This window comes from Plectropomus leopardus, chromosome 18 (genome assembly GCF_026936395.1).
Source record: "Plectropomus leopardus strain MGB_pleo_1.0 chromosome 18, ASM2693639v1, whole genome shotgun sequence".
Classification (NCBI taxonomy): domain Eukaryota; kingdom Metazoa; phylum Chordata; class Actinopteri; order Perciformes; family Serranidae; genus Plectropomus; species Plectropomus leopardus.
In genome coordinates, this window is record NC_142193.1 from 32746083 (window position 1) to 32764627 (window position 18545).

Genomic DNA, 18545 nt, shown 5'->3' on the forward strand with positions numbered 1-18545 from the left:
GTAATTTCCAGTATTTGTTCTTTCACTTTTTTGTTTTTAATTTTCTTTTTTGTGTGGCCATGTTGCTGTGATATGTATGAAACATACAAATGCATCGTACTCAAATCCACAAAAAAAACAAACAAAAAAAAAACCACCCAGCTGTGCCACAAAGTAGAGACCTTAACTTTATTGTTGTGTTTTATATAATCAGCTGCGGGAGTGAATTTGCCTCTGCGGGGTGTCCGGTATTTCAAATTGAAGCCTAAATCCGGTGTCTTTTGTCTCCGGGGGACGCCGACTGATGCTGTACGGTTTATGATGAGCGACATCACAAGAGGAGCAACAGCCAAAAACACGCTCCTCGTCCTCCTGAGCATCAGCTGAGAACAAAATGTAAAATGACAGACGGGGAGTAGACAAGAACAGAAACACAAAACCTGCTTTTAACACTTTTTTTTTAAACGCATTATTCAAACAATATGTGCAGAAAACTTTCACAGTCCTGGACAAAGTAAAGCCTATTGTTTCCTGTACACTTAAAATCAAAAATTAATGAGGCTTAATTAAAAAAAATGACCAAATTTCCTCCATCCCCTACAGTACTTATGTCTCTTAGATGCATCGTTTTGGCGGGATGCTAACGCCAACACTGCGTCAGGACACAATGGAAAGCGTCTACGGTGAATTTAAAGGGGCATTCCACCAGTTTTACACATCAAATTCAACATATTCATTAAGGGATATTGTTCAGAGCGAGTGCTGCAGGGATTTTATTTGATTTTTTTCTGTAGGTCGACGTGATGTCGCCCTGGTCCTCTTGCCAAAATCTCCTGGGATTTTTCCATTGAAATTTGGATCATTGCAGAAAAAGGACAAATGTTTACGATACGTGTTTTGTTCAGCGGTATAATCTCAAAACAATGAACACCACTTTTATGATTTTTGAAGTCTAAATGCAGACACCAGAATGATAAGCTTAAGTTGGACTACAAACAAATATCAGCACCACCATGAGGCTGTAAATCTGTGAGGTTCTGTAGTCTCATTCAGTCACCGTTAGAATCCGCCTTTTTTAACCCTTTGATACATGAATGGACATCAGACTTTCTTGTTTTGCATTTAGTATTTAAACCTTTGAAACCCGAACAAAAAGCTTCAATGCTCTTCAAAAATATGGGAAAAGGCAATGAGCATATTAGCGGGTCTAACAAAAGATGCTATCACTTTGCATTATGGGAAATGTAGGAGCCAAGAGTCCAGATACCTCCGCTGCCTTGCTTTTGACGGTCCCTTCAGGATTTCGCGATGTTGCAATTGCAATAGTTTATACAATTTCAGCCAGTCTCTGTGAATTCTGCGCCACTTTGCGATTTTCTCCAAATCAATGCAACTTTACAGCAAATGTGACTGTTTAGAACGAGCAAATCTTATTTTCACGTAAAGCTGCACACAGTGTATTGATTGGCTCAGCCTCCCTCTTCCTCTTTGTTTTTCACGAGACTAAAACAAAAACATTTCAACTGTCTCTTTTTAACCCTTGCTCAGTGTTTTTCAAATATCTCAGGGTTGTGTTTTTTTTTAAAATTTAATTGATTTTGCACACTGGTCCACAGGGACGCTGTGTCGCTCCGCTGTGTCGCGTGTTCTCGCCGACATGATGGAATGACAATTAATAAACTTGAAACTTGGCTACAGCTGTGCCTGAACAATCGCACCTACACAGTGACATGGCTAACTGTCAGCATCACACAGCTAATGTTACCTGACAGTTAATAACAGGCTTACACAGCCGTTTTGGTCTCGCGGATGTTAACCGCTGCTGCGAAGCTTCGGCACAAGCTGCAAGACGTGATGAGCAGCGGAGAGGTGGTGTTGTGCTGTGTTCGCCCCTGCTAACCAGCAGGAGGAGATGGTTACGGCACAGTCCTACAGCGCCGCGTAGAACGGCGGCAACTGATAGTCAGCGATTGTTTTTGTAATTTTCCTTCTCCCCCAAATTTCATTGCAAAGGATGAATATTCTATGCAATTCTTTAGAAAAGCTGCTGTGAAATAAAGAATTTCAGGTCCCAAAAAAACAAAATCGGACTGCTAGATCCTGAAGGGACTGACCTGAACTTTAAAAAAAAAAAAAAAAAACTGTCTCTCTTTTGTCCCATCGAGTGTAAAAGTGCAGAGTAAAACCAGTGGAGGGCCCCTTTAAGACAAACACGGCATATTGTGAGTGAAAACAAGGCTCAGGTTAATGAAAACGTTAGGACAATGTAAAACACAGCGGGACCAGTCTCACCGACTCAGTCTTTACAATCAATCAAATTCAATTTATTGCATACACGAAATGTATTTCCGAGTCGCCTGTCGAGTCAACTCAGAAACTCTCATCTTCTAACAAGTTACTGCTCTCAGTGCTAATTCACGTAAAAAATCTATCTGCTCGCCGACTGACGCGTAAATCAGGTGCAACAGAACGCAATAAAACTTTAGAAACTACGATGTTACTCACGGACTAAGTCACCAGTCATCATGCTGGCTGAGCTGTGACACATCAGACCAACATTTGGCACTTGCTGGGTGCTAATTTTGGACCCTGTGTGCATACACACACACAGATGTACACACCTGAGTGCACGCAGGCACACGAGGTGTATGATGTGTGTGTTTGGGAGCATTACTTCCTTTTTTCTCATCTCTTCTTCAGACCCACATAAAAATCTAATCTGAGCCTTATTTTAAAATCTGGACAAACAAACGGGCATTCGTCTACATTAGCAGCAATATTACAGCCATGGAGCAGACAGACGAGGCTGCAGCCTTTAAAAACTCAAAAATAAAGTCCCCAGTGACTCCCTTTTCCTCTTGTATCAATTATACACAGGCAGCTTTAGGAAACAATGCAGAGAAGACGTTTGGTTTAGAGTCTGATCACATTTTTATGTACGACTTTCATAAAAAGCATAATATCTGAGTGAGTATTCAGTCAGTATATATACAGTTCCTGGTGTTACTGCACACAGCAAATCAGATATTGACATTCACTGTAGAAATTAAAGAATCCAACCTTTAACACACTTTAACACCAATCACTCGTGACTTCCAAAAATCATAGATTTTTTTTAAAAAAGTGTGCCATGGTTCAATTGATTTCCCTCATTTTGGGATTTAAAAAAATCATTCATACTTTTAGTTACTGGTGATACTTTTGGAAGAAAGCTTTTTCAGCTGCTATTAAAAACACCTCCCGTCTACACTGTTTCTCAAGGCCGCCTGTGTATAGTCCGCTTTACTCGAGTCCGCTAACCCGTTAACCGACATCGCTACATAACCAATAAAGCCGACTTGTTCTTGAGTCTCTATTTTACAAAGTGAAATTTGACTCTGGATTCAGTCTCTACTCAAAAAGGGGACAGGATGTGTTATCTTTCAACTACCAACAGCATAGAATAGACATAGAGAGAAATTTATATATTAGCTTAGTATATATAATATACAAACAGTATACATCGTCTCTGTGACAGTGGTGGACAGGATGAGAGGAGACACACACACAGACAGACAGACAGACAGACAGACAGACAGACAGACAGACAGGGCTGGACCTTTAGTCTCTGTAGGGTTCCCAGTGTGTGTGTGTGTGTGTGTGTGTGTGTGTGTGTGTGTGTGTGTGTGTGTGTGTGTGTGTGTGTGTGTGTGTGTGTGTGTGTGTGTGTGTCAACACGTATGGGATATGTTGTGGTATAATAACTGAAGGAGTAACAGAAACCTCGTGGTCTGACCAGATCTCAGCGTCTGTCGGTGTGAAAACATGAACGACCCTGTTTATCGGAGGGCGCAGACCTACAGCCGCGCGCCCGGAGCGTGTGAACAGTGACCGACGTGTGTCGGATGTGGAGCGGTGTCGTGCGAACGCTCAAACGCAGGTTGAACCTGAGTCCCGTGTCAAACACAGGGTGTGGAAAGCCGTACGAGGTGGAGGAGGTGAGTGTGCGTGTACATCTCGGCGTGTACGGGGGAAGACTGATGAGAAACCGCTCCTGAAAAAAAAAGGAGAAAAAGAGGAAATCAGGCACCCGCTGACAGAAAGAGTCACGTTTAAAGCTGCATTTCCACCAAAAACTTTCTGTATAATACCTTTGGAACAAAAAGTAATCCCTACAGTAAAGATAAAAAATTCACCGCCAACTCTGGCCCCTGGTAGGGCCCCGGGTGCCCCCCCCGCCAAACTATTTTATAATTGACAATAAAAAAAGACATTCAAACTGTGAATTGTTTTTGTACTTTTAGTGTCCATAAGGTGCCAGAGTGCATAAAACAGCATGAAAATAGAGCTTGTTGGGGCGGCCTCTAGCTCAGTGAGGACAGCGTGCGTCCCATGTAGGCCGAGTCTTTAGCAGCGGCCCAGGTTCGATTCCCACTTGCAGCCCTTTGCTGTGTGTCATCCCTGTTCTTTCTCCCCCTTTCCAGTCACTCTCTGACTGCACTATAATAAAGGCATGAAAAGCATAAAAAATAAAAAATAGAGCTTGTTGATCAAAAAAGTGCCAGTGGGGGATGTCCTTAAATCCTAGAAATGTCCTAAAATCCTAGAAATGTCCTACAATTCAATAAATGTCCTAAAATTTGAGAAATGTCCTAAACTCCTAGAAACATCCTAAAGCTCATGTATAAAAAACTTTCCTCGGTCACAGTGGAAACAGAGGAATAACGTCTGATTGTGAACCAAACTGAACCGAAGCGGACCGCCTGGTGGAAACGCGGCTAAAAGCTCGCGTCAGCTCCACCCACCGTGTTGCGTCACATGGTTCTGCTGTACTGGATGCCGGTCTTGGAGGCGATGTTGGACCAGGGCAGCAGAGAGCGCAGCAGGGACTGGGCCTGTCGGTACAGCCTCTGTGGGATGGAGCAGGGGCTCAGGCTGGCCAGGGTGGAGCCGATGTGCTGGATGTAGTCAGTGGAACAGGAAGTTAAGGAGGAACACGGGCCGCTGTGTTTGGGAGCGTTCGCTATGTGACGGTTTCACGTCACCTGCAGACACACACCTGACTCACACACCTGCAGACACACACCTGAAACACACACCTGCAGACACACCTGAAACACACACCTGACACACACACACCTGCAGACACACACACCTGCAGACACACACCTGCAAACACACACACCTGACACACACACCTGCAGACACACACCTGCAGACACACACACACACCTGAAACACACACCTGACACACACACACCTGACACACACACCTGACGCAAACACACACCTGACACACACACCTGCAGACACACACCTGACACACACACACACCTGCAAACACACACCTACAGACACACACCTGACACACACACACCTGCAAACACACACCTGCAGACACACACACCTGAAACACACACACCTGACACACTTACCTGCAGACACACACACCTGAAACACACACCTGACACAAACACACCTGACACACTTACCTGCAGACACACACACCTGACACACACACACACCTGAAACACACACCTGCAGACACACAGAGCGAGTGTTTCGTTTTGCTGCCTGCACAAAAGGATATAATATTGTCCAGGGCGGATGACCCCCATTGATGTAGAGCACGTATGTGAATCCATCTTTGAGGACGCCTCGTATGGAGTAGTAGTAGGGCAGGTAGTGGTGCTGCCTGAAGTCTCGGTTCTGGTAGAAGTGGATGGCAGTGTTGTTGGTGGTGAGGACGTGCAGGTAGATGGCCTTACAGTGGTCCTGGGCTGTCGTTGAGATGTGCTCCTTCAAACTGTCCAGCAGCAGGGAGCCTGAACGGCCAACAGGAGAGAGACCACCATCAAACAATCAAACAAGTGTTTGTCATGTTAAAAGTCGGGCTGGGCGAAAAACGATAACGATATCAATCGCCAAATAACTCTTCCTCGATTGAAATATGAGACGTAGTCGATAGAACGCGTTCCAGTCGTGTTTGAACAGACAACACGAACAGCCAACGATAATACGACTATCTCTGCGGAGAACCAAATGGATCCGCGTGAACCCTGGTGTGTGAGTGTGAAGCTGGTGGGAAAGAAGAGCAGTACCTATGCCATGTTTCCTGAACTCTTTGACCACTCCCAGGCTCAGGATGTAGGCTACCTGTGTGTCCACGGGGAAACTGGAGGCCAGGATGTCTCCATCCTAACACACACACACACACACACACACACACACACACACACACACACACACACACACACACACACACACAGTCAAAGACAGAGAAATCATTCTGCATGAAGACTCAGCTCTCTCTGTGAACATACAATTATTTTACCATCCACAAAAAGGTTTTAGAAAAAAATCCTTTGATTCACTTCTGATTTTAAAAAAATACCTCTTACAGAAATATTTCAGCATGATTTACAGAGGGGTCCTTTTTCTTGCTGAGGAAAATTAGCCGCTGGGAAAGCAGATTTGAAAAAATGCAAATACTCTTCCAAATGTAAATGATGTTCTTCTGACACCATCCTGAGTGAACAGCTTAGAAAAACTACAGCCTGAAGAGAGACGAGAGGATTTCTGGTAGCAGCCCAGTGGAATATTTTCAATCTCAGTATTTTAGTCCAGTTTCAGTTTTCTTCCCAAATGTCTGGTTGTTTTAATGGCGTTTCTTTCAGCCTGTTGCATCGAATCACAGTCACGTCAGACATTTATACTCACACATGCAGAAGGACACGGGACGAATAGTTCATAGAGGTTAAAGAAGAGATCATTAGTTAACGATCAAAGAAGAATTAAATCATTTACGCTCCTTTCTCACCGTCTGAGTCCTTATTCTTGCGTACTGACAGAGTCCACCTCAGTCAGTCTGCTTCGTCTAATGAGCGTCTAAAAACAGACTCTACTTTCTGTGTTCCACTTTAGACGTTTCCACAGCAAGGCAGCCGAGCGAGAGGGAATAAACTCGAGTACTCGAGTATAAAAGACGCGTTGTGACCGGGCTGAACTTCGTACCTCTTTGTGTACTTTGGTCCGGCCTTTGATTTCGGCCACAATCATTCCCACGATGCCTCCTCTGAAGGTGGCAGCGAGGGAGAAGAACTTCTTGTTGGAGGTGATGTCCTGATACCATGAGTCCGGGTACCTGCGGGCAGAGGTCACAAAGGTCAGCGGTCGCGCATCGGCACGTGTCAACGACGGGGGTCTTTACGACACCAGTAAAAACAAGAAATACGGCGTTTCTGTGGAGAAAATCACACAGTTCTCTGTGGGCGGAAAAACTTGAGTTATCAATCTTTCTAATCGTTTAATTATGATGAGTTTAAGTTTCCTAAATTTGTCTCAACAGTCTTGAAAAGCGGGGATGTTTTGTCAGTAATTTATTAATATTTATCAATGTGAAAGATGTTTAGCATGTTTTCTTAAGTTTCTGGTATCTTTTAGTACAGTTTGAAAATGTATATGAAGCATGTGGAACTGGCTTTTATGAATTATTGTGTTTTGGAAGCCCGTGTAGGTTGTATTCACCGCTCAGTAATAAAAACTGATTTCAGTTATTCCTCCGCAGAGTGGATGTGCTTCAAACTCCAACAGGTGATTTGACTGAATATGATTCTTACTCGATTGGGAACCAATCACCACAGAGCAGCTTGACCTTCTCTATGTCATCGTGGCAGAGGAAGCGGAGCTGGACTTCACTGAGAGCTGTGGGAGGCACCACGTCACTCATTCACACCTGCAGGGACACAGAGACACACGGACAGACAGAGACACACGGACAGACAGAGACACACAGAGACACACACAGACAGACAGAGACACACAGAGACACACGGACAGACAGAGACACACAGAGATACACACAGACAGACAGAGACACACAGAGATACACACAGACAGACAGAGAGACACAGAGACACACGGACAGACAGAGACACACAGACAGACAGAGACACACAGAGATACACACACACAGACAGAGACACACAGAGATACACACAGACAGACAGAGACACACAGAGATACACACAGACAGACAGAGACACACAGAGACACACGGACAGACAGAGACACACAGAGATACACACCGACAGACAGAGACACACAGAGATACACAGAGACAGACAGAGACAGACAGAGACACACAGAGATACACACAGACAGACAGAGACACACAGAGATACACAGAGACAGACAGAGACACACGGACAGACAGAGACACACAGAGATACACACAGACAGACAGAGACACACAGAGACACACGGACAGACAGAGACACACAGAGATACACAGAGACAGACAGAGACACACAGACACAGAGACAGACAGACACAGAGACACACAGAGACACACACAGACAGACAGAGACACACAGAGAGACACAGAGACAGACAGAGACACACGGACAGACAGAGACACACAGAGAGACACAGACAGACAGAGACACACAGACACAGACAGAGACACACAGACACAGAGACACACAGAGACACACACAGACAGACAGAGACACACAGAGATACACACAGACAGACAGAGACACACAGACACAGAGACACACAGAGATACACACAGACAGACAGAGACACACAGAGACACACACACAGACAGAGACACACAGAGATACACACAGACAGACAGAGACACACAGAGACACACAGACAGACAGAGACACACAGAGACACACGGACAGACAGAGACACACAGAGATACACACAGACAGACAGAGACACACAGAGACACACACACAGACAGAGACACACAGAGATACACACAGACAGACAGAGACACACAGAGATACACAGAGACAGACAGAGACACACAGAGACACACACAGACAGACAGAGACACACAGAGATACACAGAGACAGACAGAGACACACAGACACAGAGACACACAGACACACAGACACAGAGACACACAGAGATACACAGAGATACACACAGACAGACAGAGACACACAGAGACATACACACAGACAGAGACACACAGAGATACACACAGACAGACAGAGACACACAGAGACACACAGACAGACAGAGACACACGGACAGACAGAGACACACAGAGATACACAGAGACAGACAGAGACACACAGAGACACACACACAGACAGAGACACACAGAGATACACACAGACAGACAGAGACACACAGAGATACACAGAGACAGACAGAGACACACAGAGACACACGGACAGACAGAGACACACAGAGATACACACAGACAGACAGAGACACACAGACACAGAGACACACAGAGAGACACACGGACAGACAGAGATACACAGAGACACACGGACAGACAGAGACACACAGAGATACACACAGACAGACAGAGACACACAGAGACACACACAGACAGACAGAGACACACAGAGACACACGGACAGACAGAGACACACAGAGATACACATGGACAGACAGAGACACACAGAGATAAACAGAGACAGACAGAGACACACAGAGACACACGGACAGACAGACAGAGACAGACAGAGACAGACAGAGACACACAGAGATACACACAGACAGACAGAGACACACAGAGACACACGGACGGACAGACAGAGACACACAGAGATACACAGAGACAGACAGAGACACACAGAGACACATGGACAGACAGACAGAGACAGACAGAGACAGACAGAGACAGAGACACACAGAGACAGACAGAGACACACAGACACAGAGACACACAGAGATACACAGACACAGAGACACACAGAGACACACAGAGACAGACAGAGACACACAGACACAGAGACACACAGAGATACACACAGACAGAGACACACAGACACAGAGACACACAGAGACAGAGACACACAGAGACACACAGAGACAGAGACACACAGAGACAGAGACACACAGAGACACACAGAGACAGACAGGACAACGTGTCAGTAACTCACTCTGGCCTAAACAAGAGATCATGTGGAACAAAACTGAAAACCAAGAATGACTTCGGTGTGTGTCCATTTTTATGTCAAACATTTAATGATAAACATTAAATTTCAAAGAGCCATTTTAGGACATTTACGTAACCAAATTTTAAAACATTCAAAAAACACAAGAAAAAACAGACCAAGCGCATAAACATATATGAACTTTTACAGCCCCTGGACCATAATCTGCACGTTACTGCACAACTATAAACTTTGCTTACTGACATATGTGTGTATGTGTGTACGTATGTGTGTGTGTATGTGTGTGTGTGTTTGTGTATGCCAAAACTATTAATAATACAGACATTACTGACGGAAAGAATACCATCACGACAGCTGACTCAGCAGTGTTACGTTGGACGTGTAACTCGGTGTATAAAAATATTTATTTTATGATCTATTTTTGGTGAACAGCTTCACTGACTTCAAAAAGTGAACTAAGGACAGATCTTTGCTTTGAACTGAGGTTATAAGATGCACATGTAAGAATCTGACATCTATTAACCATTTAAACAAACATGACGTGAGTCATTTACCCTTTGAAACCTGCATCAACATCAGTTTTCACATCAGATGCATTTAACAAACTTTCCAACCCTTTGAAAACTGAGCAAATGAGTTTGATATTTTTTTTAACATAGGAAAAAATGAAAAAAAGGCAAGAAATGTCCAATAAATGCAAGAAATATTACCTACAGATTTATTTTTTAAAAAGTGGAGAGGATCATTACTAAATAATCTAGAAAAGGGAAGAATGTCCAATACTACATTTTTTCTAATATATTTCATATATTATATATTATACATTAAATGACAGAAAAAGTATATATATATTTAATTAAGTTCTAAGACTTTATTTTGTTGTTGTTGTTTTTTGAACCTTTTTGTGTGTTTATTTTAAGCTAATTTCCATGTAAGTTTTCTGGGGCCAGAAATCAGTACAAAGTGGAAAATTACTTAAAAATGACTCAAAATAAAAAAGAGGTGAAGGATTAAAATTAAATCAAAACTATCCAAAAAAATAAGGGGAAATGTAAAAACAAAAGCAAACCACTATATTTCTGATTATAATATTTTCAAATTCATATAATTATGTTGTACAATTCTCGGCGCTTTTTGGAGGTATTTTCTTCTGTTTTTACTCATCAGTTTCACATTTTGCTGCTGGCTGCCTCCCTCCTGTGTTTCTGAGATAAACCAGTTTAAAACTGTTTGTTTCAGTGTTTTTACAGAAATCATTTGTGGTCGGTGCCTCTGACTCTGTTTACATACTTTATCTCAAACATCAACAAATCGGTCAAATTATGAAACTATAAAAACACTCAAACCGTCAGAAAACAGTCACGAGATTAAAAAGAAGCTCGAAGAATTAAAACAACAAATGCTAATTAGCCACCAGCTAACGTCCCGCGGCTAGCTGCTAACGGTTACCTCGTTTCGACGCTCGGACCGGAGAAAGTCGAGGAGGATTATGATCCGCGGGTGTCTGTCGATACGCTGTCACTACGCCGGGCACAGCATGGTCACACTCCGCTTTATTCCCGACTCTGAGGGCCGTTTCATCCCCGGACCGACGCTGCTCAGGCGGCTAAGCTAACCGAGCTAACCGCGGCTCCTTAGGTAACAGCTGGATGTTTTCTTCCGGTCTGTGGCCGTGACGTCACAGCGGAGCGTCTTCTTCTGCCGATTCTTTTCAAACACATCGATGCTTTAGCGCCACCTTCCGGACTGAATAAAATAAAATAAAATAAAATAAAATAAAATAAAATAAAATAAAATAAAATAAAATAAAATAAAATAAAATAAAATAAAATAAAATAAAATAAAATAAAATAAAATAAAATAAAATAAAATAAAATAAAATAAAATAAAACTGCTTTAATATTACACATGCTTGTATCATTGTGACAAAATGTGCTTTTCAAAATCAAGCAAAAGAAAAGAAAAGAAAAATGATAGAATTTTTTTGTAATAATTAACCATGAGGGCCCACTTTAATATTACACACACTCGTATCACTCTCTGCACAAAATGTGCTTTTCAAGATCAAACTTAATAAAATAAAATGAAAATGAAAAAACATTTTTTTTAATTAAACCTTCGGGCCTGCTTTAATATTAGACATGCTTGTATCGCTCTGCACACAAAAGGCAATTTTCAAAATCAAGCTTAAAAAATACATACATTACATTTACATTAATGTTATTTTTTAATTTCGTTGAGTTTAATTTTTAAAATCAACATCAGTACTATTTATGAACACCAAATATTCATAGATTTTCTAAGCGTAAAACAATTAACTGCTTTTTCTCTGGGAAATATTTAAAGACTTTGAGTTACTTCTATCTTTCAGATGATACTGTATTTTATCACCAGGATTTATTTTTGTTCTCTTTGTGTTGATCAAATGTTGATTTATTTCCAGGAAGATATGTCATGAAAATCATGTAAACGTGGCTCAATACAGCAGAAAGTTTTCATCACACACAACCTTAAATCACCTCTCTTTATCACGTATTCAGAACATCTGCTGCCTTCTCACTGCTGCAGCCAACTGCAGGTAAACAGTCTCTGTTGATCTGCAGACTCAAGGTCAAGAGGTGAGCTGTGACCTACTAAAATTACACGTAATTAAAAAAGAACATCTTAAAATACAACTTATGATGCCATCTTTATTTAATTTAGTGATTGCATTGGAAATTTGAACATTTGATATGTATTTCTACACACAAAAATGCATAAAAATGGTTGACGACAGCTGCACAATTAACATTAATTTTCTACTATGTTTTCTTGTTTGTACAGTAAATGCATTTATCATCAGGTCTAATGCAAAAAAAATAACTACAAATTTACGCAACTACAAGAACACTGACAGGAACAAGAACACGTGGACTTACATGGTTCCCTTCAGTAGGTGTCCGGCAGAAAACAAACGTCCTGAGCAGATCATTACAGTTTAAATACCTGGGACATACTGTGATAGTGATCGGGTGTTAAAGAGGACAAAGACAGCTAGTGAACCTGGACTGGGAGGATGTGGTTTGCAAGAGACGGTAATCACGTTTTTGATGGTGAATAATGTGTTTCTGTTGTCTGTTCCTACAAATCACAGAAATAAAGGAAAAGGAAATAATGTTTGAAAAGGTTTCTGGGGAAGTAGGTTCGGTCGGCGTATGACAGCAGTTGCATATATTAACAGGAGAATTCGAGCATGAACGGACACACGCTCCTACTAGACTACACACGTAGAAATGTCCTAAAATACTAGGAACATCCTCAAATCCTAGAAATGTCCTAAATTTGTAGAAAGGTCCAAAAATCCTTGAAACATCGTAAAATCCTAGAAATATCATGAAATTCTCAAAATGTCCTGAAATTTCAAGTATGTCCTAAAATCCTAGAAACGTCATGAAACCCTAGAAAATGTATAAATCCTAAAAACATCCTAAAGTCCTGAAAGTGTTCCAAAACCTTATAGACATGCTAAAATCCTAAATGTCCTAAAATCCTAGAAACATGTATGGGGCTGCTGCCACTGACCTCTGACCCCTGAACAGAGCCTGCTGAGTCTCTCTGCTGCACCTCGTCCACAACACACCTCCTCCCCTCAGCCCTCCCCAGCCCGACTCAGTCACTCACTCACACACACACACACACACACACACACACACACAAACACACAGGCAGGCAGGCAGGTAGATAAAAACCTGCGCAGAGACACTGTTGCTGATTGTGCTCTGAAACTGTAGTTGAGCTTTCGGGGATTCACACAGAGGAGCATCTCTGCAGCCGGACGCCTCGACGCGCTCAGACTCACTGCAGCAGGTAGAGCTTCACCCCTCAGTCCTCTCACTGTCAGCACACACACACACATACACACACACACACTTGAGCCCTTTTTTGTGCTAAATTTCAGCTAATATTCTCTCCTTTTTTTAAGTAGACTTTTATAGATTTTTTGCCAATATAACTGAAATTTAACATGGTGCTCTTCACATTTTTTTAACACACCTTAAATCAAAAACAACAAAAAAATAAAAATGAAATGACAATAATTAAAGTAAAATAAAATGAGGATGAAAGTGTACATTTTATGTTACAGTAACACACACTGTGGTTTTAATCTGTATGGCTAAATGCAGCACAGAGCGACGGTACTGGGTTTGCAGGATTACCGTAACAAAAATCACCACACTTTTTTTTACAACCTTTGCACCAAAAATCACCTCCACACCGTGTGGCCAAGGTAACAGGATCAAATATTCACAAACTACAGTAATACTTTACAGGATTAAAAAAAAGCTGTGAGGAGAGGTCTTGTGCTCAGAGCTGCAGGTGTGTGGTCTGTTTCTCACTCCCACACTCACACCGACACACTGAACCACCACCTGCACGCTTCATATCTTACACACTTTTGAATATGTTTGAAAACGTGAGCGGTTTGGTGCAGGATGCGTTCGCTGTGTGCTTTGGGTGTCTTTGTGGCCCTGCTGCATGTGTCCAGCTGTCTGCGGCTGGGAGCCTTCAACATCAAGACGTTCGGGGACAAGAAAGCGTCCAACTCCACTCTGCTGAACTTCATCACCAAGGTCCGCAGCTGTTCTACATTTTGTTTTCCACATTTGCAAGAAAATATATTTTGAAAGGTGCTGTCCTGATAATCAGATGTGTGTTGTTTTGCGTTTTCAGATTGTGCGTCGCTACGACATCATTCTGATCCAGGAGGTCAGAGACAGCGACCTGTCGGCTACCGAGAAACTGATGGAGCACGTCAACAGGTAAGACTGAGCACACGCCACCTTACAGAGAGCGAATTACTACACACAGAGTATGGTGACATCGCATAAACTGTGTGTGTGTGTGTGTGTGTGTGTGTGTGTGTGTGTGTTGTTAGAGGCTTTGATGTCAGGTACAGTCACATCTTCAGTGAGCCTCTGGGCCGCAGCTCCTACAAAGAGAGATACCTCTTCCTCTACAGGTAACATCATCACAACCATAAAACCATCATCAGTGAGCAGAAATAACTGTTTTAAAGGCTAATGTCCCTCAGCTCTGCACAGTGTCTCTGTCTCTGTCTCTAATGTGAACAATAACTCATTATTAGTGTTGTTGCATAAACAGATAGGACACATTTAATGGCTGCATCCCAATCACCAGCTTCTACAAACTCCAGATTCACAACTTTATGTGGTGGATACGTTCAAACTTTATGTTTCTCTACATCTCAACAACTTTGCTGTTAATGTGCTGTTATGTTTAGGCACAAAAACCACTTAGTTACATGACTTTAGAAACGGTGATATAATACGTATGAAATGTACAAATATAACGTATCTGTGCTTTGCAGAAACGTACAATGGCAACATTTTCTTGTGGTAAATGTGCAGGGAGCAGACGGTGTCTGTGGCTAAAAGCTACACCTACGATGACGGCTGCGAGCCCTGCGGCACCGACGTCTTCCACAGAGAGCCCTTCGTCGTCATGTTCTCCTTCAGACAAACTGGTGAGCTCACGCTCATTTTATCCTGCTTAGTATTATTATTATTAGTAGTAGTAGTAGTATTATTATTATAGATGGCACTCTGCGTCTGGTTCTCACGGTGCCAAAAAAATACACTTAAAAAACTCAACAGCGATGTTTCCAGAAATCGTGACTCGGTTACTCAGGATAGTCGTCACCGTAAACAGTTTTACACAAGAACTACTTTCTTTCTGCTGAACTACACCTGCCAACAGTATCAACGCGCAGAAGGAAGAGTGCATCTACTGTTAGCACGGAGCTGTTTAATGTTACAGCTCAGCCGAGGAGGACGCCATTAACCCTTTGAAACCTGAGCCACCTGGCATGAATTCTTTTAAAAACATGGGAAAAGGCAAGTGGCAATGAAAGCAGTGACACAAAAATTTGCAAGAAATTAGTGAAAAGTATAAGAAAATTACAGAAATATTAGAAAAAAAAGAAAAGAAATGACCTGGGAAAAGTGGTTAAAATTATAAGAATTTTATGACTTAATGTTGAATACATAATTATAATTGTAAATATAGTTACAATTGTAGTTTTTTTTCCCTTTTGTTCCTAGCTTTTTAAAAATAATTCTCTAAATCAACTAATTTCACACAATTTTGTTCTTTCCAAGGTAAGTATTGATTTTTTAATAAAGAAACTGCACCAATGTGCTTTGGGTTAAAATGTTGAAATTCTTGTGACAGTAGTCTGAAAGCAGCACAAAGATGAAGTCGCTCCAGGTTTCACATGTTAATGTTTACATCTCACGCTGTCAGGAGCACGCGCCTTTCGTCCACGAGTAGACGCACGCTTCTGAAAATAACGAGCTTCGGTTTAATTCTACTGCACAGGAAGTGTGTCAGCTGCTACCACATCGAAAAAAATCACCTTTTCTTCTCCTCTTCCTCCCTCCTGTTTTCTAGCTTTGAAGAACTTTGTTCTGATCCCTCAGCACACCTCTCCGAAATCCGCAGTGAAGGAAGTGGACGCTCTCTACGATGTGGTGACTGATGTCCAAAACCGCTGGAACACCAATGTGAATACTCTCCCCACACACACACACACACACACACACACACACACACACACACACACACACACACACACACACACACACACACACACACACACACACACACACACACACACACACACACACACACACACACACACACACACAGTGTGTCAGATTTAGGGGATTTAGCGGCATCTAGTGGTGAGGACTGCAGATTGTAACTGAGTGCAAAGTATGAACTCCTGAATTCCTTCACTGTTTAGGAGATTTGAACTGATGATTTTAACCATAAAAACACTAATAAAGCAGTTTTGCGTCACAAATCAGTGTTTTTCTACACTGCTCATCGTACAGGGACTACAACGGCTGACGCCAAAACTTCAGTGTCCCTCTGTCGGCGGTGTTTGGTTTGTCCGTTCTGGGCCACTGTAGAAACATTTCAGTGCAACATGGCGATCTCCGTAGACGAGGACCCGCTCCTTATGTAGATATAAACGGCTCATTCTATGAAAACACAACCTTATGTCTTAAAGTCTTATTTTCCGGTGATCATGCACTAAAGAAAACACACATATTACGTTCCGTTTTTATCAATATATCCCCAAAATCTGACACACATCCGCTTTAAAATGTGGAGTCAAAGTAAAACGAACGGATATGAGATTAGTGTTTGAAGCACTGCGCTGTCCCTGCAGGACATCGTGCTGCTGGGCGACTTCAACGCCGGCTGTGACTATGTGTCGGGCTCTGACTGGCAGAGGATCCGCCTCTTCACCAACAAGAGCTTCCATTGGCTGATCGGCGACGAGGCCGACACCACGGTGTCACACACGCGCTGCCCTTACGACAGGTAGACACACTACATGTCCACAGGTTATCGCCCTGGATGATTATCGGGGGCGATATTTGGCATTTTGGCACTTATCTGTATCTGCATTTTATTTGAATGATTAAATTAATAAATAATAAAATTAAAATGAATAAATAAAATAAATAATGAGATAAACGTTATTTCAAAAAGATCAATCAATTAAAAAGTGCAAAGAAAGTATTAGCATGGGAGGAACATTTAGTTTGTAAAGCTTCAGGGAGCTATTTTTATTGATTCATTTTAACGTAAATTTTCACGAATCTTTATGATAAAAGTTGCAGGGAACTTGCTGTATTTGATGTTGAAAATCTCAGCTTCGATTTAACATTTGCTGAAGGTTTTTAAAGTTTTGTGTTGGAGTTTGTTTTATTCCAAACTCTAAATACTTACAGAGATTTTCATCTGCACACACACACAAGCACACAAAGCGTTACTCGTCCCGTCCGTCTCTGCAGGATCGTGGTCACCAGTGACATGATGAAGGGAGTGGTGCCCAGCAGCGCTGCCGTCTACGACTACATGATGGACCTGGGTCTCGGCCACAGTATGGTAAAAAAACAGCTTATATCACACTTATAAAATGATTTCACCATATTCATAACGGACACAATTCAACGTGTCATTTAACCCTTTGAAATGTGAGCAAACTGACGTACCGATCTGAGTACTTGATGTTCTCTGCGTCCCTCTCAGGCGTTAGCTGTCAGTGACCATTTCCCCGTGGAGGTGGAGCTGATCGGACGACCTGCTGCTGCTCCTGCCGGATGAATCAGGATCCAAAAACTGCCCCCAGGCCTGCAGGCTGCATCTGAATCATGACCACACATCGTGTCCACACCACACAGCATTGAATTACAAATACCAAAATAAACTAATCTGAGCAAATTATTTCACTGCAAACTTGCTTCTTGGCTCAGGCGTGAAAATGAAGTGTGTTACTGAAGATCTTTGAAAGAGATTAATATTTTGTGGGGGAGACAGCAGCTCAGGATTCAGTGGAAATTATTGTGCTTTTTACTAAATTCTTGCCAAATGTTGGGATCATTTCTTCTTTTGTATCCCAAAAACAAAAGGAAAAATGTAAATGGGTCCGAGGTAGAAAAGAAAAAAAGCAAATCGCTGTATCAAAATTTAAAAATGTTTAAGCGCCTTTTTTCAGGTAAAATTTTGTGTCATTTATTTAGTTGCTCTTTGCCTTCCCATGTCTTGAAGCCAATTTGCTCAGATTTTAAAGGGTTAAT

At 42.2% G+C, this 18545-nt stretch overlaps 3 protein-coding genes across 3 annotated transcripts in view; 2 read left to right on the forward strand and 1 right to left on the reverse strand.

The window, feature by feature from the left end:
* Positions 1–18545, forward strand: part of LOC121957144 (phosphoribosyl pyrophosphate synthase-associated protein 2) — a 188561-nt gene that overhangs the window by 72570 nt on the left and 97446 nt on the right. The gene's annotated exons all lie outside the window — the stretch shown is intronic.
* On the reverse strand, positions 155–11567 carry naa60 (N-alpha-acetyltransferase 60, NatF catalytic subunit). Its single transcript, XM_088069042.1, has 7 exons — positions 11341–11567; positions 7578–7693; positions 6973–7102; positions 6060–6156; positions 5549–5783; positions 4764–4929; positions 155–4012 (listed from the first exon to the last, which is right to left on the reverse strand). The coding sequence occupies exons 2-6, from the start codon at positions 7685–7687 to the stop codon at positions 4773–4775; spliced, it is 729 nt and encodes a 242-aa protein (XP_087925168.1). The 5' UTR covers positions 7688–7693; positions 11341–11567; the 3' UTR covers positions 155–4012; positions 4764–4772.
* Positions 13577–18192, forward strand: dnase1 (deoxyribonuclease I). Its single transcript, XM_042505190.2, has 9 exons — positions 13577–13737; positions 14363–14501; positions 14602–14690; positions 14807–14890; positions 15300–15415; positions 16342–16454; positions 17129–17283; positions 17760–17853; positions 17998–18192. Exons 2-9 carry the CDS (start codon positions 14364–14366, stop codon positions 18070–18072), a joined length of 864 nt encoding a protein of 287 aa, XP_042361124.1. The 5' UTR covers positions 13577–13737; position 14363; the 3' UTR covers positions 18073–18192.